This window comes from Aptenodytes patagonicus, chromosome 3 (assembly GCF_965638725.1).
Source record: "Aptenodytes patagonicus chromosome 3, bAptPat1.pri.cur, whole genome shotgun sequence".
Lineage (NCBI taxonomy): Eukaryota > Metazoa > Chordata > Aves > Sphenisciformes > Spheniscidae > Aptenodytes > Aptenodytes patagonicus.
This window is the reverse complement of record NC_134951.1, coordinates 65,297,128-65,322,353: the sequence shown is the minus strand read 5'-3', so window position 1 is coordinate 65,322,353 and position 25,226 is coordinate 65,297,128. Positions and strand designations below refer to the sequence as shown.

Sequence of the window (25,226 nt, the reverse complement as noted above, 5' to 3'; positions counted from 1 at the left end):
ACCATCCCATAGCATCTTTAAAATGTAAGTTTAAGTTGAAGCTACCTTTCAAACCGGAAAAAATAAAATAATATTTTTCACTGACATTTCAGTGTAGAAGCATCACTGCAACAAGATAAAAAACCTGTTGCCATTTTTGTATATAAAAATAAATTCAGCATTTTGTTTTCTGAAGTTCAGTGGGCTATATTTTCTAACAGAGACACTATGGGGAGACTATGGATATGGTTTACTAACTTTCATCATTCATACAAGCAAGGATGAAGAACAAATCATAGCTGTTAACATCAAATAAAGCAAAGCAAATAAAAAGGGAGAAAAAACAGGAATAAGCAAGAAAGACTTCCAGGTTTCTGGAGATATTTTTCCCTTGTAGGGAATCTAACTTCTTGGACCATTGGAGCTGTTTGCATTTTCATCCTGTTTAATACATCATACATTAGTATCTTGACCCTGCTTATCAGCAGCTTGAAATGCAAGGCTCTATTATGTTACAATTTTGGCTTGTTTTTTTAAGAAACAAAGACATGTGGTACATTCAGTTTGTGCAGTAGGAAAGGGATAACAGGAAATACAGAAGAGAGGATGAAAAATTGAAGCTGAGTAACCCAGCACTGGCAGAATAAGCATTTTCTTTGTTCATGTGATGTCAGCCTGTTGACTGGAATAAAGCTTCTGCTAAATTAACAGGTAGAAAGTACACGTCTTATCTGTATTAACTAACTTGATAATAAATTGAAAATTGTTTGTTATATTCTTTGACAGTCAGTATTTTGAGAAGTGCTAAGAGATACAGTATGATGAAAGGAGCTCCGTAAAACCTCTCAACCTTCCCAATGAGTACAGGTCATGCTAATCCAACACCGTAACTGTAGCCCATACTTTCGGTTGCAAAAGGCAGTGTCTTCATTTTGCATTTGAATGCGGTGTATTTTAAATACCTCCATCTTTGGAAACCCTGATTTGATGTGGTGGTGGATTAGAGTACATGTATTATTTTTTATCTCTGTTAGTGGGAGTCAGATAGGTTCATATATGTCAGTGTGCTCGGTTAGAAAGATCTTTCACCCAAGCTTTCAAGAAAGGTAGAGAAGATGCAGAAAGTAAGTAATCATTAATAATAAAACAGGAGCTTCTTTCTGTGGGTTTCATGAAAAGCAGGGGAGATCGTGTCTTGTTGCATGCACTTATTTTTTGCAGTCCCAAACACTTTCGGCATTTTGATGTAGGGTGGATATAGGGCTTTTGTTATCTGAGCCTCTGGCAGTTAGGAAATGTCAAGCAGAAAATGCACTTTGCCTGCAGGGGAAGAAGTCATGGAGGTGCCTGGGTGGTGCAGTATCTCTGCAGGCTTATTCACGACATGGCAAAGAGATGAACCCTGACAGCTGGGTCTTCCTTGCATGTCAGCAACAGAGAAAGTGCCACGGATGAGCCTCAAAGAATGAGGCAAAATGTGGAAAATAGTTACATGCATATTCCCTTTCAGTCTCCTTTCAGCCTCTTTCTTGACTCCCTTGGCTAACAAGAGGTGGGTAGGAATTGGCAAGGAAAGAGGAAGGAACTACGTTTCAAAGTCACAGGCTTCCTCATAATTATTGAAAGTGAAAGGTGGATTCCCATTTTCACCGCAACTCCTCTAAATTACTCAAGTTATCGGTGGCTGAAAGTGTCATTTGGGAGTCCCCTTACACTACGAGAACAGAGTAAATAAGGCTATGTATAAATAAGAATCCAAATAAAAATGAGTTGTTCACTTAAATTTGCAGAGTTAGTTGACTATTATATACTATGCCTACTTTTATCACACTTTTTCTGTATTCCACTCCTTTGCCTAATTTACCACAGTAAATTATTGTCTTTTCATAAGTATTCTAGAAGTTGCACTATTTCCTCAGACAAATTAACAAGACAGTCATGGTGACTTTTCAGGGTTGGTCCACTATTATTGTGACCGGAGACCTGCAAAAGTAGACCTTAGCTTAGCTTTCAGTTGTGTGATTTGGGGATTAAAGACTATCAAAGAACCAAAAACTTTATGCTTAAAAAATTCAAAAAACTGGAAACTTTGAATGTGTGCATTAAACAGTCCATGTTTTAAAAATGAATGCCTATAGTTAGGGATCAAGGCTGATAAAGGGCTGTTAAAATAGGAATAAACTTGAAGGAGATAAGCCCTTTCAAATTGTGTTATCATTCATTGGGCTGCAAATACTCTGGAAACCAGGCCACCCTGATCTAGATATTTAATTGTAGATACCTGCTCTAGCAACTAATTTTACACCTGGGACTACTTAAGTGCACATTTAAATGCATTAGTGATTTGCTGAATTTGGCCCCATATTTGAAGAACTCGGTCATTGTTCATCATTGTTTGTAAGGCTGGCCAGAAAACAAGAATTTTGTTTATTTGGGAAAAAAATGAGGTTTTGGAATTTCTGTTCAGCTTGGAGCAAACTAAGCTGTACAGATGCTCTTTGTGGAAAGTGAGGGAGGAAGAGGGAGGCAGCCTAAACAACCGACACTCTATAAGCTAAAATAACAAACGGCTGATCAACTAGGGCAGCACTCACTTGGGATGTAGAATGGCATGTTTAAATCCCTGCCTCAGTTAATCACTCCGATACAGAATAAATCATATTTCTTGATTTTCTTTTCTGCTGAAGTTATTCTAGTAAGTAAATACAGTTAGCTATTCACTGGAGCAGAGAAAGGGAACCCAACATGTCTAGGGGGTCTGCTCCTCTTCCTTCTCTCGTTTCAGTCAGAAATGATGCTGTGATCCTTAGGGAGCTGGCCATTAAAATATTTCCATACATTTCTGGGAAATGAACAATTTGTGATTAATGAGATTTTCCTAAGATTTTTGCTAATAGATTTTTGACAACTCCTAATAGTTTCTTTTTTCTCTATTTGTTTAAAAGGGGAGAGAGAAAGGTGGCACCTCTTTAACCAAGTTGTAATAAAAATGTGTAAAAAGTGTAACTTCACTGCTGCTTTTCATTATTTATTTGTGCATCTGAAGCATATAAATTGTTCTACAAGATGCATCAGAAAGATGCTTAAGGGTTTGTTCTAGTTTTTTTTTCTTTTCTTCAGCAAAGAAAGCTGAACAAACCTACTTTTTGAAGTGCTGTTATTGTTTAGGTAACCGACACTAAGAAAGCAATGACAGGATGTGAGTTTCTAATTTTGGTGATGTCCCATTGTTTTGAGGGGAAGCTGGTTTTGAAGTAGTGATTGTAAGCACAGCAGGTGCTAGGATCTTGTAGCAGCAGGCAGAACTATCACATGTTGGGACAAAAATACTCTTTTTTCTTGGTAGATACAGGGATAATATTCCCATAACCATTTCCCTGACTAACCTATACATTATGTGGAGCTTCTGAATTCTTGAGATCTATACTGCCATTTAATGTATAAGCTGCCATGATATAGAATCATAGAATCATATGAGTGTGTTTTGGTTCTGCAGTATTTGGATAAATATGCAGGTATATGACAGAGCAGAGGGAAGAAGCAACATCAAGCTGAAATGGATTTCTGAATCTTTGTCAGTCAGTCTGATATATTTGAGAATAAATTCTTACCTGATGGGAAAACTGACTCTTATCTCCTTGAAAAATACCTTTTACTTCCATAGTTCAGTAATTCATGATGATGGTAACGCTAACTTAAATAGGGATTACTGAGAACGGTACAGAAGATCTCTTGTGAAGTATTTCAGTCTTGCCATCAGAATAAAACTTTGGTGCATCCGTGTAAATTGGCATCCTTCCATTGACTTCTAAGTGCAGTGAAGTGGGTGGTTTTGGGTTGTGCACTTCTTGGACGGACATGCAGGTATTCAGCAGCAGCTGGACTCCCTGAGAGCCCAACTTCAATGGTATTTTGCAGATTCATATCAATGAGGGTGGTCTTGATATGCACAGGCTCTTGTTGCTTTTTCCTTCTTTTGTAACTGGTTTAGTGGTTTGAACAAAGTGCAGAGAGATAAATTTCTGGTAACAATATTGTGCTGACAATTTTTTAATAATGTAATAAACTGTTCTTGCTTACCCTGTTCTGGTCCTCTGGTAGCTGGGGTTCATGTGCTTGCAAAACAAATGGATGCAAAGTTAGGATGTATATACGTTTTTTGCCTGTTTAAAATACCTTCTCTTTCCTAATATTAAAAGGCGATACTGCCTGGCATCCTACATTTTAAGAATTGCATTGCCAAAGCTTTACTTTTCTTGTGAAAATATTAATGTTTATCTTATTGAACTTGAAGGTAGATATGATAGAACAGGATGCCATCTTTGAAAGCAAAAGCAAGGGAAAAAGTAATTTCATTTTAATACTGTTTTCTATATGCTGATATTTTGTGGAATATGATCTTTCTGAAAAGCAAAATAATTTTTTTTTCCAGAAGTATTCATGTTTGCCCCAGGGATGTCATCTCTGACAGAGATGATTTAACATCATCCATCCAAACAGAGAGTGAACATTGTTATATAGGAATGAAATAATTTCAGCCTACCCTGAAGTTCGGTGATCAAATTATACTGGGGGCACCCATGCACCCCTGAGAGCCCTCCAGCTCATTACTGGCATAAACAGGCTGCAGCATCCGACCTCTCAGGAATGACTTTATGTTAATAAAGTCTTTACAACTGTGCAGATTGTGAAATAATTCTAAGTTCTTGTAGATGTCAAAAAAATTTGAAAGTCCATCTTGAGCTGCTGAGGAATGGGGGGTATACCTCCAGGCTCACCCTAGATATACAGAATCTATGGGCAGCTCTAGTTTGAAATAGTACAAAAGAGGCAGAAACAGGGGTGAAAAGTTCTGAGTAGTTCAGATACCAAGCTGGTTTAGCTGAACAGACTTTCAGCTGGTTTATATCCCCTTCATGCTGGAATGTGGCTAAACAAGATTGGGCAGGGAGAAAGACAAGTGACAGTGCAAGAATGAAGTAGGAGAAGGGAGAACAAGACAGATAGCAACAGAGGTTTTGTCAAGACACAGAATTCTCTTCCTGTTCCCCATTGATGCACTTGGGCAATGACGTTTTTAATGCTTGGGGTTGCAGAGCGCTGAAGTAACTTCTCAACCTAACTACAATCTAACATCAGGTCTCCTCTTTTAAAACAAATGCACCATATAATTTTTAGTTCTGCCTGCATACCTTGATTGAAATAGTCACATTTGAGATGTGTTTTCTTTCTTTTTCTTTTTCATTTTAACATTGACAGATTGAGCCATTGATCCAGAAAGGCCATGAGAATCTGGTGCACCATATCCTGCTCTACCAGTGCAGCAGCAATTTGAATGACAGTGTGCTGGACTACGGGCATGAGTGCTACCACCCCAACATGCCAGACTCTTTTCTTACATGTGAGACGGTCATTTTTGCTTGGGCCATTGGAGGAGAGGTAGGATGAATGTCTGTCTGGCATCGTTCATCAATAGGGCTTTAGGAGGGTGTGTATCATAATGAAGCTTCTTCCTAGTATATTAGTGATTACTTAGTCTTGTCTGGTTTTAAGGGTACACAGTCACAATCCCTAAATTCCTCATCAGGAAGTACTCAACTTCTCATTGGCTTCTTAAGTACGAAATGCAATGAACATCCTGAGTAACAAGCTAAAAGTAATGAAAATAGTATAAAGAGAGTTGATGCCTTAGGGGAAGAAAGATGACTTGGGAGCATGGAGGTCTGTCGCTGTATCAGCTTGGCCCATCTGATACGGAAATACACTGCTTCCAGCAATGACCAATATCTGTTACCTGTGGAGAATGACAGAAAGAAAAGCAAGTCTCTGCAGGTGACTGCATAAAAGAAATGGAGGCAAGATTTTCCAGATGAAGTTAGACATGGATTTAATTCATTTTGTGCCTTACCAGGACCTGGATACAGTGTTGCCCTATTCAGGCATATCATTCTGAAATGTCCTACCCAGCCCCAAAAGACATCATTTCAGTGTAGGAGTGATCCTGTGTCAGGGCAGAGCCAGCACAAGGACCATGTTGCTCACGGCAATGGGGCATATCTACAGAAAACACAGCCCTGAAGCCATGTTGACCCCAGGCTGTGTTTTCAGCTTATTTTCATATGTTAATTTAGGCTGCAGTTAATGCTTTCAGCTGACATAAGGCAGCATTACTGCCAAAAGAATCCCACCACTTCTGTAGCCCCTTGATTCACCGTGTGCCCACACAAACGATGGTGTGGGAACAGAGAGGGACTGAGGTGATGATAGTTTCCAGAGCCTTCGTTTGCCAGCCTGCAGTCCACACCCGTCTTTGAGTGCTGCAGTGTGAGGAAGCCAAAGCTGCTACACGGACCCATCAAAAGAAGTTTAATCCACTATGAGCATTATCCCTGATGCATGTTTTGTGCGTTTTTGCCATCAGCTATGCTCTGACCTAGTATTTGTACTTTCAACTGTCTTAATCTAAGTGAAATAAAAAACTCATATAAATAAGTTATCATTTGACAAGCACTGTGGAGGCTTTTGCAAGGATGATCCTGTTGTTAAAGATCTGTAGAGAGGAATCTGGCAGATCTGGGTTACATTCAGGTTTACTGGAGTACTCGCTTACTTCAGTTTACCCTTACCTAGAATGGAGGTGATGATATTTATTACTATATGCTACGATTAATTCATTCACGTCCATCAAGCATAAGAAAGTTGGGATCTCAAATTGTACATTTCAGAAAGTTAGAATCTCAAATTGCATATTAAAATATTAGCTATATACTATAAAATGATGCAGATTAATTCCTATAAAAGTGAATTTGGTAAATGAGTTCACTTAGAAGGTGCTGGTATTTTAGTTTGAATCAGCAGTGAGCTTTTGAAGTAAATCTCTCGGTTATCCCCACTTACCAAGCTCTGTTTATCATCACGAGTGGTTTGAGAACTTGCACAGCCCCCTTTGGGATGAAGTTAAACTGAACGTGCAGGGGTGAACCCAGCACTTCCCAGCAATAAATGGGGTTCAGTGCATGGGGTCTGACCAGAGCTTGTCCAAAGGAGCATCATTTGGGGACAGTGGGTCCAGCACAAGCTGTTGCACTGTACAGAGCTATTTCTTTTGCACTACATGGCTTGCTAATGTAAATGTAGCCATGAAGATCATCTTTATTGTTCAAATAATTTTACTTAGAATGCAGTGATTTGTGCAGGAAAAACAATCTAATTACGTACAACCTCAGTATTCCCTGGAAATTACTGCTTTTAGAAACTGGGAACATTTAAAATGTAGATTCACTTTTTCATAAGGGTTTTATTGTCAGACTAACTGCTTGATGATGCAATGTTTATCCATTTAAAATGGAATTTTCCTTTTCTGCTCAAGCAATAAATACAGGATAAATAATCATAAGATCACAGGATAATGCAGGTTGGAAGGGACCTCAGGAAGTCTCTAGTCCAGCCTCCTACTCAAAGCAGGGTCAGCGGTGAGGTCAGACCAGTTTGCTCAGGGCTTTATCCTCTAGCAAGCATAGGATCTAGTATTTTATACTGACAGAGTTATTTAGTGCATTGAGTATATAATAAATATATTATGCTACAATGCCTTGTTCAGAAAGTTTTAAAAGAAGTTACCTTTGTAAATTTTATTATTAATGTGATTGTATAATTGCAAAAAAAAGTAGATGTATTTAGAAAAAGGAATTAACTCTTAACCATGGCAAAAATACCTTAAGTCTGTATGCGTGTGTTGATTTCCAGGGTTTCACCTACCCTCCTCACGTTGGCTTATCCATTGGCACAGCAGCTGACCCTCAGTTTGTTCTTATGGAGGTGCATTATGACAATCCATCATACACAGAAGGTTTGTACCCTCACACTCTTTAAAACATGCAATATTGGAAAATGTACTAGACACAAGTGCTTCTTATTGCATTGCACGGCAAACAGAGCAAATACGACACTGAGGCTTATTTTTCCCTGCTCAATTGTTCCTGGTTCCCAGTGTTTTTCTCACTGCACTCAGAAGCTTAACCTGAAGTCAGTGGTAGATTCAGATATACAAAGAATTGTGGACCAGGTGAATACATCTCCTTTTACCACTATTTTCTTCATGTTATCCCTTTCTCTTTTCCTTTTGCTGGGAAATCCAATCAGACTGAGAGAGGGCAGCACAGCACCCAGACTGTGAGACAGCAACACAGGGAATGAGCCTTCTATTAATTTTTTTTAGCATTTTTTAAGACATTTACCTGAACTGTGGCCAGTTTCTGAAGTATAGACTCAGGTTGCTAGATCATTCACTGGGTAAAAGCAGTTTATCTCAAAAGATAAGCTTTTCATTTATAATGATGTTTTTTAATCTGCTTTCTAAAATTAATTTATATTTAGAAGAAGCAAAAGGAAGAAACCAGGGAGGCCCAGAAAATCTAGGGAACTTTGAATCCAACTTTTGGAAAGATACTTTTCTGTTCTTAAACAAAAGTTTATTGAGCCACTGTACCTGAGAATATTCTGGTGATTGCTATATATGAACTGAGTAAAATCCAGCGTAGCACAGTGTACTGGCCTTTCTTTACACCCCCATGTGTTTAAATAAAATCCTCTGTGTGGGTTATGGTGTTCTGTTTTACTGTTATTCCCCCTCTTTTTGTTGTTCTAGATGAACTATCTCAAAAATGTTTTATTTAATGACAGACGCTTGCCCTTCAGCATGCACATTTGCATGGGATACAGTAAACTTCATTTGCATCCTTGATGTTGCATGCTTTTCCACCAAATATTACCTGAAAGCCTGAGAAGTCACATGCAGAAAAACCATTTTCAAATTAGTCGTGTCCCCAAATTCACTATTTTAATTTAATTGACTGTGCCATATGATACTGTTGTTTTAGTTCAAATGGCACATACAAAAACTGGGCATCAATAACGTTTCATTTCCTTTTTAAGCAACAGGGACAATCTTGCCTTGTTGGAACAGTCCCAGGTGAACACAGGGTCTCGCCAAAGACCTGGGAAAATTTAGACAGCATAGGCAGAGCGGGGTGTCTGTAATCCAGGTCATGTTTCTCTCCTCTCTGACAAAATGCATGGTATAAGATCATGCCAGGAGTGGGAGGGAGTAGACCTGGGTGCTCCCACTGCTTCGGGTGGGAGCACACGAGTCCTCCTGACACAGCACCCAACCTGCCACTGGGTCACCTTCATTTTCCCGTTTCGGGATCTGCATTTTCCCAGCTTGGGTCTCGCGGTTAAAGGCTGCATTGTTAGCCTCATGTTGTGATCTGGGGTAATGTTTTCTTAAGTGACTCAGATTGGTAGTCAGCGTTGGCTCCCAGTTAGACTCAAAAATGTTTGAACTGCTCCTAACTTGGCTGGTTTTGAATGTTTCTGTTTATGAAATCCTTAACATTCACTTTTAATTGGAAAGGCGGCCTCTTTTGAGATTGTTTATCAAAAACTCTTACATATCGTAAAAATTTCTGGCATTTAGATGTTAGCAACAAGCTTGAAGGGGAAGTACCACAAAGGAAAAATTCAAGTTGATGAGATTGTACAAATAGCTTCAGAAAGGGAATGAGTACGGATTCCCAAACACATGAAAATTGGGATGTTGTGGGACAGTATATATCACCTGAAATGTCATGATTTGTGTATTGCAGAATGTCTCATAGTTGATTACCACTCTTAATTGCCTATGCATAGTTCATATCCTTTGTTCTTTAATTATAATATGCTACTCTCTCTTAGCTATTTTAGTGACTGGGTAACTTAATCCCTGCTCTGCCCCTCTGTCATTTGCCTATCTTAAAATAGCCTGCTATACCAATATAGGTCACTAGGAAGCCTCTTACCTTCTCTGAGGTACTTGGTAGGTTTTTTGCATTTTTAATTTTCAAAACTGAAATTTGAAAAGGGACAAAAAAGAAGGTGGTAAGAGATGAGCTAACAGAATGTAGGGCTTGTGCAACACAATTTAATCTTTGTTTTTTGCTTGTATCTTTCCTAATAAAAATGGCTAATACAAGAGAAATAACTATAAGCAGTTAGATGATAGAGGCAACATAAATTCTGAGTAGATATACAAACAAACGCATGTGGCTAAACATTTAGATGAATGAAATAGATTCATGTAATTTTGACTCTTAAAAACCACAACGTTTTTACATCAGGTTTTGGTTCCTTAAACTACTTTTTGAAATCAAGAGAAGTCCTTGAGTGAGTGCAGCATTAAAAGCCTATGTAGTTCTCTTGTCTACTTTATTCAAGGTGCTGGTATTGTCTTCATGTTTGGGATTTAGGAAGCCAATTTTCATATGTTTAGTTGATGCTGTCTTAATTGGGGAGGTTGCAAAAGGGATGTATTTGGTCATCTGAGGTATGCTGTAATGTGACAAGCAATCCAAAACAAAGAAAAAATATAATTAATGCTAGGGCTCAAGGTGAAGGAATAGATAAATTCACAAGTAGAAGACAACACATGGCTTGAAAATTTTAAAGAAAAAAAAACCACAACAACTTTAAGCTGTGATTCAAATAATTCATTTGAAAATCATACATGGCACCTTTTGAGGTCTTATTATTTCCTTGTATTGTTTGCTCTACCTGCAATCTACCTTCTTTTCTCTGAGGTCCATGTTGGATAACTTAGTGGAAGGGACACAGGGGCTACGGGCAGCACATATTTTTCTTTCACATCTGAGCACCACAGATATCAGCATACCATGTTTAACAACCCTCCTGTGGGCTGCCTCTATTTATTACTTCCTGCATATGGTTTGACTCATTTCCCGGTTATTGAGGTTGATTCCTTGATTTTCATGTAAAAAACTTAGGACAAGCCTTGAAAAATGTTAAACAATTGGATTTTTTTTTTTTTTTTAATACTGATTTACAGCCGTGGCTGGCTGTGTTCTTTTGTTGCAGGCTTGATAGATAACTCTGGTCTGAGGCTAATTTATACTCCAGTTATAAGGAAATACGATGCTGGGGTTATTGAAGCCGGTCTTTGGGTCAGCCTTTTCCACAATATCCCACCGGGCATGCCTGAATTTGTGTCAGAGGGTCACTGCACACTGGAATGTCTTGAAGAGGTATGTCTCCTGCCTGAATCCATTGATTTTCATTCTTAGAAATAGTTTTGGACAGCCTCTTTAACTTCTTGGGAAGATTGATAGTTACCGGTTAAAGACATGTGAGCAGAGGCATCTGCTACACGCTGCCCTCCAGAATGTTGAGTCTTTTTCATCTGAGTATTCGGGGTGCTCAGTATTCAGGCTGGTTTACTGATATGAGTAATACTGGATGACACAGTGCTTGCGATGATTTAATTGTGTGTTCAATATGTAAGCATACCTTGCTTTCCATGGCAAAGCTATAAATAGCCTGGAATAGCTAGCCCAGGAAAAATGTTGAGAGAGACTAATTAAGATCTGTGCATGTGCAAAAGGCTCCTAATAGTGAAGTGAAAGCCTGAAAGGTATTCTTAGACCAGCCACAGAAGCTAAAGACCTGAAACTGTTTTGTTGTATGGCCCAAAGTACAAAATTATGCATTCATTAAACACTTGGTTACATTAGGATAATCTAAATATCTCTACAGATAATGGAAGCATTGTCTAAAATCTGTGATTAATGTATCACGGGAGATTCTCATATACTTCGTCATTTATAGAGAAAGGTTGAATCAATGCTTGTTATGATGTGGTTTGGAGTGAAGGGCAAATTAGATATGGAATTTAGATTTGTTGGTGGTGTTAAATGTTGAATATTGTCATAGCATTTCTCAGCCTAAAAACACTTGAGGAATCTGTTATGGTGAGGTTTCTGACCTTAAGGCTGTACCTGTAAGGTATTGTGATAACAGATTATTTCTAGCTTGGGCTCTGAATAAGAATCAAAGTTTAGCATACCAAAAGTTCAGATCCATAGATCTCAGCTAGAATGGGAGGGGTCAGATATGTGTCAATTTGGAAAAATTAATTTTAAAATGTTTTTGAACTGGAAAAAAGTTTCAGATATAAACCTATAGTATTTCACTACCAGTTGACTTGAAGATGTGAAGTAAAGTATATTATAATTACAGCTTCTTAATTTAAAGTGCTTCTCTTGGCACAATATTGATGATTAAATAAATAAATAAATAAACATCCACATTCAGCAGTATCAGCCAATAGCAGTAAAATAATGTGCAGGTTTTAGTATAATACCCTTGAAAGTCTGAATCTAGTGGGAATTATTTGCAGTCCAGTTGATTTTCATAACAAGTGTGTGCATTAGGAGTCAAAACATGTTTTTATTAAAAAAAAAATGCAGAAAAAACCCAAGCTTTTTTTGTATATAAAACCTTAATTTCACATATAGATTTGTTTTTGCTCCAGACTGCATTTTGCTGTAAACTGAGGGAATGTAAAATGCATTTATTAATATATTTTCACTTAGTTTGTACATTGCATTGCATTACATTACGTTGCACCTGGGCACACTGATGGTGTTGGTTTCCCCTGGCCAGGCTTTAGGTGCTGAGAGACCTGCTGGGATTCATGTGTTTGCAGTACTTCTTCATGCTCATCTTGCTGGCAGAGCTATCCGGATGCGCCACTTCCACAATGGCGAGGAGCAGAAGCTGCTTGCTTATGACGATGAGTTTGACTTCAACTTCCAGGAGTTTCAGTATCTGAAAGAAGAAAGAACCATCTTGCCAGTACGACACTCTTAATTCTTTCCCTGAAAGTGTTTAAGAGATTGTGTGCCTAACATTTACTCACATTTAGGATTAATTTTGCTACAGAATTTTTGAATGTTTTGTTCATTTTTTTGTTCATTTTCCCACTTATCGCAGAGTGACTAATGCATTAAAGTTGCAGTGTTTCAGGAGACACCACAGAACTGGCTTGGCCCACCAATTCAAGCTATTCTTTGGGTGCATTTGGTGTCCACGACTACTTGATTTGAACTTTACTGTTATAAATGTTTGAGTAAAGCAGATTATAAAATCACACGTGCGCCTGGTTGTGCCATCTTTGTGCATCCAGCCAGCTGAAGGATGGAAATACCACCATGTGGCTTTATGGAGCCGCTGGAGCCAATAGCACATCCTGAGTATTTGCACACAGCAAGTATCCAGCCTTGCAAACATGTGTCTACAAATCAGCCAAGTCTTCTTCTGTTCGTTTCACATTTTTATTTGCTGTTGGGAGTAAAACTCTGTGCTCATGTTCCACATGAGGTTTCACTGAGTAAACAAAACCCTTCAGAAGAAGAAATCATGCAATTCTATCTGCTGTTCTTGTGAGAATAATGTAATGTATCTTTTAGAAAAATCCCAACTGCAATTATATTATAAAGCAGTAGCTATCCATCGGTATCGCTTGAAAAGAGTCTATATTTTTTTCGTTGAGTCACTCATTTAAAAATTATTCACTCAACCTTTGTTAATTCTAGCTGGCATCTATTCTAGAATCTTTGGCCTGAGGACAGAAAGTTTAGTGCTGCAAAGGTTGGGTGCTCCAGATCTGACCAGCAGAGCAGCTGGAGAAGTGCCTGTCCGGGTGCATGTGAACAAGGCCGTTACTTGATGGAATTGGTCAGATGCAAAATAACAAACAACTGGATTTTTTTTATGATTGAAGCCAGTAAGGGAAGGGAGCTGGAAAGACCTTTGGAATGACTGAACTTCAAGTATGGTCAGGACCCCCATGGTTTAAACTTCCAGGCTTCTTTTCAAGTCCCTTTCTCTCTTATGTCTCTTCTCCCACACTGGGATACTTTGATATTTGTCCTTTAAAGGCAAGAAGCTAAAATGCTAGCTTTCTAATTTAATTTCTACAGCAAAACATGGATGTTCAGGTGCAGCATTTACTCTTTGAAGTCCAACTGCTTGTACTGCACGGGGACTTCAAAGACAAACTGGTGTTACCTCCTCCAGGAAAGAAGTGTTGAAGGGTTTAGGAAGAGGGTTGGCAGAAGATGACAGGTTTGTAGAGAGGCCTATAATATTTTTAGGAAAATCCACGCAGATTATAGAGAAAGGCCTCTTAAAATTCAAGAACAAAAGGGAGTAGACAGCAGAAAGACTAAAAGAGGTATTTGATAGTATCAGCAACTTAAAAAAGACAGCTCGAGTAGAAGCAGGAATTCTTTCTCTGAAGTGAGCCTTTTTCATGCCTTTTATTGTTTTCATCTTATACAAAAATACCAGTACAGCTTTACAAACATCATTCTGGTGTAATTCAGTCCACAGTCTAATCAATCAATTATTAATATTAAAAATTTTTGTATAAGTTCTTGTTATTCTCTCCTTCTGCCAGCTCTTCCAAGGGTGTACCCTTCTTTCAGCTTGTGGAGTCCAGGTTATTTTTCTTCATGTACTAGCGCTCTCTTCTGAATTTGGGAGCAAAAGATCTAATCTCACAGAAGGAACACTTTTAGTGACTGTTATCCAGTCTGTAAGCCATGAAAGCCAGAGACCTCACTGGTGGGAACCAGCATATTCCCTCTGGGAGCCGCGAAGCTGTGCCAGTTCACGCTGCTTCAGAAAGCTCCATCTCCATTTGGCCGACACGAGGCTGACGCACCTTCTTCCAGCAGCCTGGAGTACAGTTAGTGCTAGCATTGATCTGGCAACGAGACAGCCCGCAGGAAAGGAGAAATTCTCAACCTTTGAAGGGTGATCTGATTTTTTCAGGGAAGATTAATACAGTGGGTGATAAGGGAAGATGCTGATACAAAAAAAAAAAGAACCAAAGCAAATAAACCTCTGGCATCCTTGTGATATGAAGTTGCCCAAAAATATCAGGTTTTTGACATCTGACTATGTTCCTCAATATTTTAATTTCCACTTGATTATCATGGTGCTTTTGAGATTTGTATTTGATTAGGTACAGGGAATAAAGGTGCTACCAAACTGTAGATCAGTTTGTCAAGACAGCAAAAAGTTAATTGTGTGTACTTGAGAAGGTAAGTATTCAGCCTTTCCCATACATATCTGTCAATGTAGTTAAGTCTTTGCTTGCCACTCCTCTACTCCCAGGCTTGGCAGATAAACAGTTGTTATTGTGATGTGGAAAACCTTCTTTTCCTCATTTGGCAAGTATTTCTATTGAAGTTGGCAGGATCAATTAGCCTGGGGAAAGCTATCCAAAGTAGCACTGGATGAGTTTTGGAGCAAGAATCATGCGTATGCAACGTCTACATATATAATTTTCCTGAAAATAGGATTATAACTGGGCACCTCCGTTGCTGTTTTAAAAAAACAGACCAGACTCTTAATAAGACTCCATTTAAATCCATGGGGGATCCCTGAGGATCTGGGATAATGTGAATATTATGTGCCAAGGCCTTAGCATACGCCAATTAGCTAATCCTTTGCTCTTTCAGAAACTCTTATCCACTGCTCTGATCTTTATTTCTTAAGTGTTTGCTGTCATCTGTGGTTACCTGAAGCTGGTGTTGATAAATTTCAGAACTGTGAACTTCCTAAATCTTGTGTTTCAGGGGGATAATTTAATCACAGAATGTCACTACAGTACTGTGGACCGAATTCGCATGACATGGGTAAGAAAAGTTTTGATGGATCAAAATAAGTACACAGATAATATTGGAGACTAAAATCTTTTTCATAAAATGCAATTAAAAGGTGTGAACTTACTTGCTAATGCCTGTGTGCACGTAATTATGTATTATCTTTCCTTTCATAGATTCTTAGGTTTTAAAGTCATCAGGACTATTATGATCATAGTCTGATCTCTTGCATAAGGCATTCATATGACCAGTTTATAAAAATAAGCAAGCCAGCTCATAAAAGATCTTTAAAAATCAGACTTCGCTAGCATAAGGAGTGCTTTCTTCATAACATGTATTAACATGCCAATTCTGCATATTCTAATGAATTATTTTTATGAACTTGCTACGCATTTTTCCCCGAAGTTGTAATTGCCAGTTCTTACGTATTGGTTTGTACTTATGCCGTGACCAAGATGGGACCACTTGCTTTTGTGCCTAACGTAGAATCCAGGCAGAACGCAGGTCCTTCGGGCTGGGAGGAGGAGGCTGGGCGCAGTGAGCCTCTGTGCATTACCTTTCTCATGTGGCGGGTTTTCCAGCAGCAGGGACCCTCGCAGACAGCTGCTGCCCCTGGGGTGGCACAGGAGGAGCCCACACCGTACCCTCGCGCCCTTGCAGCCGAGGCACAAGAAGCGGCTGTGCCGCAGCCCTGGGTGCATGTCCACAGCAGCGGACAAGGCAGGGCCATGGCCAGGGGGTGAGCATCCCCTTTGGGGTCAAGGGGGTCCGGCTCAGGTTTGGCACATGGCAGAGCACGGTCTCCCAAACACGGCTTTTTAGGTTAGCAGAGGCCAGGCACCGGCCATTGCGATGTGGCCACTTGGTTTTGGAGGTGAAGCAGATCGGGTTGTTGGGACATGAGCTGGACTGTGCCATCTGGCTATGAAACCAGAGAGTGATGACAGACCTACTATGTTTATGGGAGGGACATAGCTGCCGGCACCCAGCCTTCACCAGGGGCTGATCCTGCTTCCTCGGGAGGGGCTGGATCTAGATCTCCGGGAGGTGAGACCTGAGGGGTTTCTGTTCGGCAAGGAAGACCTGTTCCTGGCATCCAGAGAGCACAGGGATACCTCTCCCTGAATCATGGCTTGCATGTGGGGCACATGCAGTAGGTACATAAAGAAAAGCGAAAGAGTGAGAATGAAGGCTTTTGAGGTTTTGTCCTATTTTCCTGTGTGGTGACCACACTAGCTCTTGGCCCTTGGTTCGTGTGTTTTGTCTTCTCCATTCCTATTCCTGTGGTTCTGTGAGATTTGTGGAACTGTTCCCACACGGGATTTAGGAACGTGCAGCTCATAATCTTGTCCATATTTACCAAGATAGATTTTAAATCAGTCGTTTGCCCCATGGCTCTCAATGGAAAGAGTCTGTTTCTTCTGCTAGTTAAAAATCTTACTCTAATTAATTATTTTATAGTTAGTGCTCATTTGTTCTTGAGTCAACAGTTTCTGTTAACTTAAATAACTCCTTTCTTTCTTACTTTTTATCTGCATATGTACTTACAAGGAGAGTCCATATAGATACATATTCCATCCCGGCCTCCATTTTACTAGGCAAAGCTCATTTAATTTCTTATTAAACAGACTAATTATCCTACCAGATTTTTTCTACATCTGCTCCACTTTGAAGCCCTTTTTCTGAAACATAGTAGATATAAGTACCTTGGAGACAGCTGAAAATAAACCTGAACTTCTCAGATAGTACTCTTCAACATAATAGGAGTCTTAGTTTATTGATAGTTGTTCTTTCTGGCATCTTTTAAGCTTGGGAGCTACTGCTTGAGCTTGCAGTGTATTTTATAATTAATTATGTAGTAACTTCTTGCTACTTGATAACCTAGTGTGCAAGATAAACCTGTTGAATTGGGCCTCCTGATACCCATTTCATTAGCATATAAATGATAATCAGTGTTTTTATCTGTGGGATTCCAATGCTATCTTGACTAAAAGACAAAATCTCATTTTCAGGGTGGTCTGAGCACCAGGAATGAAATGTGCCTGTCGTATCTGCTCTACTACCCGAGAATCAACCTCACCCGATGTGCAAGTATTCCAGATATAATGGAACAACTCCAGTTCATTGGTGTTAAGGAAATCTATAGACCAGTTAGGTAAGTAAAATGTTTATGAATATGCGTAGCACCTCTATTTCTGTCTGTGGGATTACAGGGTCATTTTTATATGACCTTTATTTCTTTCTGGTAGTGCAACATGTTGCAGGGTCACTCATGCCACTTCTTTTTGGTCAATACGCTGTGCTGCTACTTATTTCTCCTGCCAAATTATTTTGCATCTTCTTTTTTTAATAAAAAAGCAGTTTCTTCTGTTAAAGAAATAATATTTCTCGCAGCAGTTTTTTTCCACCACAACCATCTGTAAAAAGACTGTATCAATGTCATATCAATGTTTCAAATCTATCGATTTATTAAAACATATCAGTGTTTCACATATATAGAGATAATTTTGAAAAGGGAGTTTGGGAGCATGGGTATCAAATTACCCTGGGTAGATTTGTTGTCAGTAATTCTGCTGAAGTCAATTGGTGCAACCAGATCCTAGAACTGTTGCTCACATATAGAGCTTAACACTGTCTCAGTGACACTGACAAAAATGCACAAAAGGGGAAGAAGTTGTAAGTTAGAAAGGAAATGGAGGGATTGAGAGAATATTAAATTGTTCATAGTAAAAGATAAATGGTAGATAAGCACCATGACGGAGAGAAATGAGAGAATTGGAGGCTTTGGAAGAATAACAAGTCAGAGGATGATATGCAGGGTAAGTAGAGAGAAAAACATGGAACCGGTGGTAGGAATCTAACGAAGAGGAAGAAAAGAGCTTTTTAGGTGAACTGTTGGCTGCAGGGGCTTGCAATTCCGTGCAAAGACGCTGTCTCCGGAGTCTTGGACTCCTGCTGTTCAGGGAAGCAGAACACTGCACATTTTTGAGATGTAAATCTGTGTCAGAAAGAAAAACCCCAAGTTCATTCATCAGTTTTTCTTCCTAATAAAAATAAGCCACAAGAATCTGAATATTGGCCTGCTGCTCAGCTCAAAAGGGGTGATATCGTTTTGTTGTAAGATCTGTCTACTTCAGTGCTCCACAAATATTAAATATCCCCTCTGTGAATGGCGAGGGGTGGGGGCTGTTACCATTTAGGGAACTCAGGATCTATAACAACCACCATGAAGGTCCGTGCAATTCAGCTGGCATCTGACTGCTGGGGTAAACCACAGGCTGGTGAATTTTAAACAAGGTGTTACAGTTTGTCCGGTAAGTCAGCAGAAGTCTTGCTGTCCTTCATCATGAGAATCCTCAGCGAGAACAAAATGCTTCCCAGTGTGTTGTTGGATCTGGCTTTTCTGCCCTTTAATGTCAGTGGGATGACCTGCACAACGATATTGCTCACTAAGCAAGAGTGATTTCCAGAATCTAACATAAAATTTAAATTTTGGTAGGAGGTGGGAGGAAGCCCACTATAGACAGGATAAATGTGTGTGAATATATAAAAATCAATAAATAGCGTATTTAAGTTTTTAAGTGTTCTTTATAGTGCTTAAAATTAAAGCATCTCAACAGCAGATCAGCAGTGGAAGTGATTGTAAACAGAGTGGGAATAGTCTAAAGAGGAAAGTTCCCAAATGAATGAAATGCAGAAAAATAATCAGACAATAGAAAGTAGAATGCACTATTAGTGGTGAAAGGTGAATTATATTTGTATTGCTAGTTGCACTAAACTAAGGTAATAGTAGGATTTTAAAATAAAATGGATAGACTAATAGTGTGTCACATTTAAATTTTAAAGTTGTCTTTCCTTATACAGTTTATCTTAACAAAACCATATAAAACTATTATTACAAAGTAATTTGATGTACAGGCTTACTGGTCTTAGTTGTGAAATTTATATCCAGGAAGAAGAGTTTGAAGAAAGTCACAATGCAATCAATGTCTACTTCATTTTCCACACTATTTCTATTTAAAATCTCTTTTAATACAGGGAGAACACAGTTTCTAAATTAGTCCTAGCTAAAAGAGTCTTTCTGAGCTTAGAAAGAAAATATTCTAACAAATGTATGCTCTCTTGAGTGTTCATTCATGATAACTGTACTTAAGGAAAAAATGCACATTTGGCCTGGGGAAATAAAGATGTTTTGAATAGAGTAAGTATGCAGACTGTCTGCCGCAAATGGAATAGTAATTAGAAGAAGAGATTATTAATGCCTCTAGTATTTATGACCTAATCCACAATTCTTGTTTCATTAAGCTCTGTCAGCCTAAGGATATGTGACCTGATACTCATCTCTCTTGTGTCAGTCTTACACTGGAATTACTTTACTGACTCCTCTAAAGTCTCTCTTGACGTGCACATGAAGGCAAATTGGAAGCAGGATCAAGGCACTGTGGCTCACTTTAAAACTCTTTTTTTCCTCAGTCTGGTGGCAAAGACAGTGGTATAAATCGTGAGGAGCTGAGATGAAAGCAATTGGGCCACAACGGTGTAAAATAGGTGCTTGATTAAAGTTATGTCCTCCGTGCCTAGGTGTTGAGTAGAGCAGAACTTTGGCATAGGCAGCACTTTACCCAAAGCAAGTGGGAGACAGCCTACTGCAAGATTACACAGATCTGTCTAAAGTGCTTTGAAAAGATAACTCATGCTCCAACCAAAGTGTTAATTAGGTTACTTAGATAAAGTTTTAGCTACTTTCATCCTTCCACTAGTTGTATTGGACTTTATGTTTTTAAAAACTTGACCCGTCCACCACGTTGTTTCCTTTCATCCCAGTAGAGTCATACAAGGAGAAAGCAAGAACAATGGAAAAGGTTTTCTTTAGCTGTTTTTTTTTTAATTTTCCTTCGTTATTATTTTTTAGTTTTCTTTACCAAATGAAAGACAAGAAATCTCATTCCTTCCCTTTCCACATCTTTGGCTGGTGGGGAATGGGATTGGCCCCACTTGTTCATGGGGAGGATTCCCACATGTGGGCAAATAGTCAGATCTCTCACAGCAGCGCAGCAGGTCTCTATCCCACCCCTGGCCAAAAGTCCCCTTGCAGCCGGCATGTAGGGACAAGCCAAAAGACAACGTCCACAACACCAGTGATTCTCATTTGATCTTTTGGCACTGCTGCCAACCAATGCATGTTAGAGCAACTCCTGCGCCAGGCTGAGTTTTGACCTATTATCTGAGTTATGACCAGAGCTTGGCAGAACCATCTGGAAGCAGCTTTCTAATGGCAAAGGTTTCTTTACAACGCTGTCTGCTAAGCCTAGTAGAGGGTGTGGCTTTTGGTTTGGTTTGGTTTTTTGAGAAGTTACAACAGAAGATTTGTTTTGTATTCAAACTGTGTATTCAGTTTGAGCAATGTAATTCTTTTTCTTAACTTAAAGTCCTTCATTTCTAAAAGCATCTGTCAGCAAGTCCTAAACTGCTGACTAACTTTCATAAGTCTGTTAAAATCAATGCAACTGCATCAGTTTTCAGTAGCAGAGAACTTAGCTGAGATTGTGAGTTAGGCATAATATACATGTCAATAGTACGTTTGTTTTTCTGAGTAGATTCTCCAAAAGCTTTTCCTCCTCAGTTCCAACTTGATGGTATTTATCTATTTTTTAAAATCTATTTCTTTATTTTTCTTTAGGACTTGGCCGTTCATTATCAAGAGTCCTAAGCAATATAAAAACCTGTCTTTTATGGATGCAATGAACAAATTCAAATGGTCCAGATCGGAGGGTCTCTCCTATAATGAACTTGTGCTTAAACTACCAGTGAACGTGAGATGTTCAAAAACAGATAATGCAGAATGGTCGGTAAGTCTAAGTGTTGAAAAGGAGGCAACAATGCCATGAAACAAATGTGATTTACTGTGCTTCATTGCGTATGAGTAAGTACCTGGCTATATGTCTTCAGACTGTCTACATGGCTATATTGCATTTACATACAATAACAAATGATGAGAATGTTTTATCAATGCTTTCACCTAACCCGAGTTCTAGATGTATTTAAAAAGAATTGGAAAAGTTGGAGCTTTGATCAGCGCCTGGGATCAGTAATAGGAGTATGGCGTCTTTCAGTGTCTAGGACTGATCAGAGAGTAATCGTATGTGTCCAGATGAGGTGACCAGGTTAGAAAGCTCTTTTCCCTTGGCTGCATCCATTGTCAGGGACTTATGTTAGGGTCTTGCGATGGATGATTCCAAATCCCTAAATCAGGTTTCTTCTCTGAGTCACTCTGTAGGGGGAAGCTTATTGACTGCTTAAAGAAGCCTTAAGAATCTAACTTCTTAACTCAGGCATCTAGACTACCTAAAGTTATATGAGGACTCTTCCAATATCTCTTTGTTGGATCTTTGTTCGCTTTTTTGTTGGTCTTGTGTCTTAGAGATGTCTATAGTATTGGGCCAAAAAAAATACATTTGGATTGTCTGTTTCCTTTGTGCACCTTTGGAAGATTTTATCTTCTATAGTTTTCCTTTCTCAATTCTCTTGATGAGAAAAACTGTAAGATAAAAAATAATTCCATAGTAAGTTATTATTTATTCTAAATATCTACTGGTATTTTAACAGGACTGCTGGGAAAAAGCTGTCATCTTTAGTGTTTATAAAGAACTATTAGTGCATGTAGTATCATCCCTGAAGGAGATGCTGAAAAATATATATTGCTTCTTGAACTCCTTTACAGAGTCCAAATTCAAGACTCCATTTTACTTTTTTGAACTTTTCTGCTCAGAAAGGGAGATTGTCTCATTGTACTGGCTTATCTCCTACCATGATTTTAGGCCAGCCTAACAGAGCTGATACCAGATACTACCGATTAAATACTTCTTAGGAAAGGACCTTTGCCTCATTCTCCTCACCCTGCAAAACAGCCCACGCTGCCTCGTAACGGGTCACACAGTGCTTTCAGGTGGTGGAGAAATTGCCCTTCCTGCAGTGGCGTTCCCGGTTCTTTCCAACATCGATCAGACTGTTCTGCCCATGGGATGTCAATGAAATACTGTGTGCTATAAGTAGTCAAAGAGGTTCTGGTTTTATCTAATATTTGTCCCACTGCAGACCATCTGTGAAAAGAAGTTATTGACAGTACACGTGACTATTCACCAGTTTTGGTTAAACTTCTTGACTTTTGCAACTGCTGGCCGATAGCAGCTGCGTAGCCACTCTTTCACTGATTATTTGTCAGAGGACAAGTTAAGATGATGAAAAGCACACAGAAATTTTATCAGGAGGGGATAGGCTTCTTTTTTTTTAAAATGGTATGCTTTCTGGAAAATGCTGCTCCCCTTTATCTTACAGGATGAAGGAACAATACTTATGACTTAAAGAACATAGTCAAAGAGTGAGCTCACTGGAACTGTGAGTGCTTAGTTCTTCCTTTTAATCATAGTTTCCTATTTCAAATGACTAGGGCGTATTCATCAAAGCTAAGATTAAGACTCTTTCCTTTCCCTTCCCTTATTAGTGATTTTACGTTAAATTGGCCATCCTCATCAAAATCAAGAACAGATTTAACCTGAATGGCCAAAAAATCCGTGAATTGTTACAAGAAGGAAAACCTTGAAGCAGAGGAAGTGAGTTGAAAATACCTTCATCCTTCTATAGGGGTGGTCCCTTGATCAGGTTTAGCTTTGTGTTGTGTTTGCTAAGATTAAGTAAATATTTAGATTTTTTTTTCTGCAGTGCAGGATAATTGCAACATGGAAAAACCCCAAAGCAAGCACGTGCTGTGCAGGTGGGCATTCAAACTTTCAAAAATGTTTGTGTAGGGGCTCGCTTTTTGCATAGCTTCTTTTCTTTAACATGTAGGGAGTACATTTAGGAAAAGCATAGCCAAGCGGCGTACCCAAATCTCTCCAATTTCATGTCAAAGCCAGGACAGGCAGGTAGTTATGTCTAATTCCATAAAAATTGCACTGATTTCTAAGGGAAGAGTAAAAAATGTTCAAGATACAGAAATATGACACTGCTGTAGGCGGCCCTGCTTGAGCAGGGACATTGGATCAGATGACCTCCAGAGGTCCCTTCCAACCTCAACCACTCTGTGATTCTGTGAAATAAATGTGTGCACAATTAACTGCCTTGTACATGCAAGTGTAAGCCTTGTATGTCCAAATGAACGCTTTCAAATATCATCCGATATCCCTATAGCACTCTAGCACTGTAAACTTCCGTTTTTATCTGCCAGAAAGACGAAAACAAAAACCAAACCAACTGAACAATCCCACAAAGCAAAATAAGGTCATACAAATCAACCAACAAAAGCCTAACCTTGCTTTACTGGAGAGGATGCCAGTGTGTACAGCTGTTCCCGAGCTGAGAACAACGGATGTGCACACTGGCTGATCATTTGGCGTGCAATATATTAATATTTTTACTGAGCCTGATGTCTCCACAGTAAGAGTCACAACCCCAGTACAAAACTAACAATAGATTCTCATGCAAGCTGCCAAGTAGTTAGAGAGCAAAATACAGATTTCTAATCTTATGTGACGAAGCTCTGATCAATTTTTATTTTAATTGCAGATCCAAGGCATGACAGCTTTACCCCCTGAAATAGAGAGACCGTACAAGACAGAACCAGTAATATGCAGCTCATCTTCCTGTTTATGTTGCAGTTTATTCCTCACCCTGCTATTTGTTGTACATGTCACAGCCAGTACCATAGGAAACATTGGGCCCTTTGTATAATAATTTTTATTCATTTGTGTTCTGTATGCCATGCAAGTTCTGATGTGTTTGCACTGTTGCTATTGTAGATTTATTTTTTTACATATTAATAAACTAAATTTGCCAGTTCAAAATAAAATGTATACTTCCTCTGAAAACTGTGGGGTTTTTGGTATTCAGTGTAAAGTATGTATAAAACACAGTAGGTGCACTGGCACGTTGCATATTGAAACCTTTTCCCGTACCATTTTGTTACACTTTGTCCTGGCTCTTTCACGTGGTGTTTTCAAAACCAACTGTGTATATGGGTAAAATTAATAAACTAAAAGCAACTTAGTTAACCACATTCAACCTGGTGTGTGCTGTATTATTTTGTCTTGGTTCTTGACATCTGCAGGTTATGAAATTATTTCTGTGTGGACAGGTCTTGCAAACATGCATTTGGGCATGTCTGACTGACACCTGCCGTAAAGCTGCAGGAAGGATTCATTCAGGGAGGATATTTCTGGGAGCAACACATTGCAAACCATCTCCCCACCTTAAGAGAAGCGAGCGCTATGGGTGTGAAAGGGATGAACCCCAAATCTCCCCATAGCAATTGCTGTATGAGTCAGTCCCTTCAACTTGGCAGGGATTTCTGTCCCCCTTTTCTGTTCTTTATCTCTTCCCCAGTCTCTGGCAATTCAGTGTGTTTCTTTTGTCTTAAGGGATTTGTACAGCCAAGTAAAGCTTTGGCGAGGGGTAGGCACGCCTTTGCTGGATTTGATCTGGATAGCAGTAGCAATAAAGATCTATCTCACAGCCAGGCTCTGGCACGCACAGGGAACCAGAGTACGAGCCTGCCAGGAGCTATTGTTAGCACATGCCGAGCATAACGATAGGCCAAACTGTTGATTAAGAGGTTATTTTTGTGTCTCGTGTAAAATTTTTTTTTAATTTGTTTATTTATTTGGAAATCTGCAATTTTTTTACTCAGATGGTGTCAGGCAGGGAAGATTCCCAAAAGATACCTAATTTATTGCTCCCCAATGAAAT

At 39.1% G+C, this 25,226-nt stretch overlaps 1 protein-coding gene across 2 annotated transcripts in view; it reads left to right on the top strand.

Moving 5' to 3' along the window:
- MOXD1 (monooxygenase DBH like 1) overlaps positions 1–24,537 on the top strand; it is an 81,451-nt gene extending 56,914 nt beyond the window's left edge. For both annotated transcript variants that reach the window (XM_076333623.1, XM_076333622.1), the window contains exons 5-12: positions 5,239–5,418; positions 7,726–7,828; positions 10,891–11,057; positions 12,475–12,666; positions 15,459–15,518; positions 17,498–17,640; positions 21,166–21,334; positions 24,048–24,537. In XM_076333623.1, the coding sequence (XP_076189738.1) occupies positions 5,239–5,418; positions 7,726–7,828; positions 10,891–11,057; positions 12,475–12,666; positions 15,459–15,518; positions 17,498–17,640; positions 21,166–21,334; positions 24,048–24,212 (1,179 nt within the window). In that variant the 3' untranslated portion in view covers positions 24,213–24,537. The remainder of the gene's footprint in view (positions 1–5,238; positions 5,419–7,725; positions 7,829–10,890; positions 11,058–12,474; positions 12,667–15,458; positions 15,519–17,497; positions 17,641–21,165; positions 21,335–24,047) is intronic.
- The last annotated feature ends 689 nt before the right edge of the window (positions 24,538–25,226 follow it).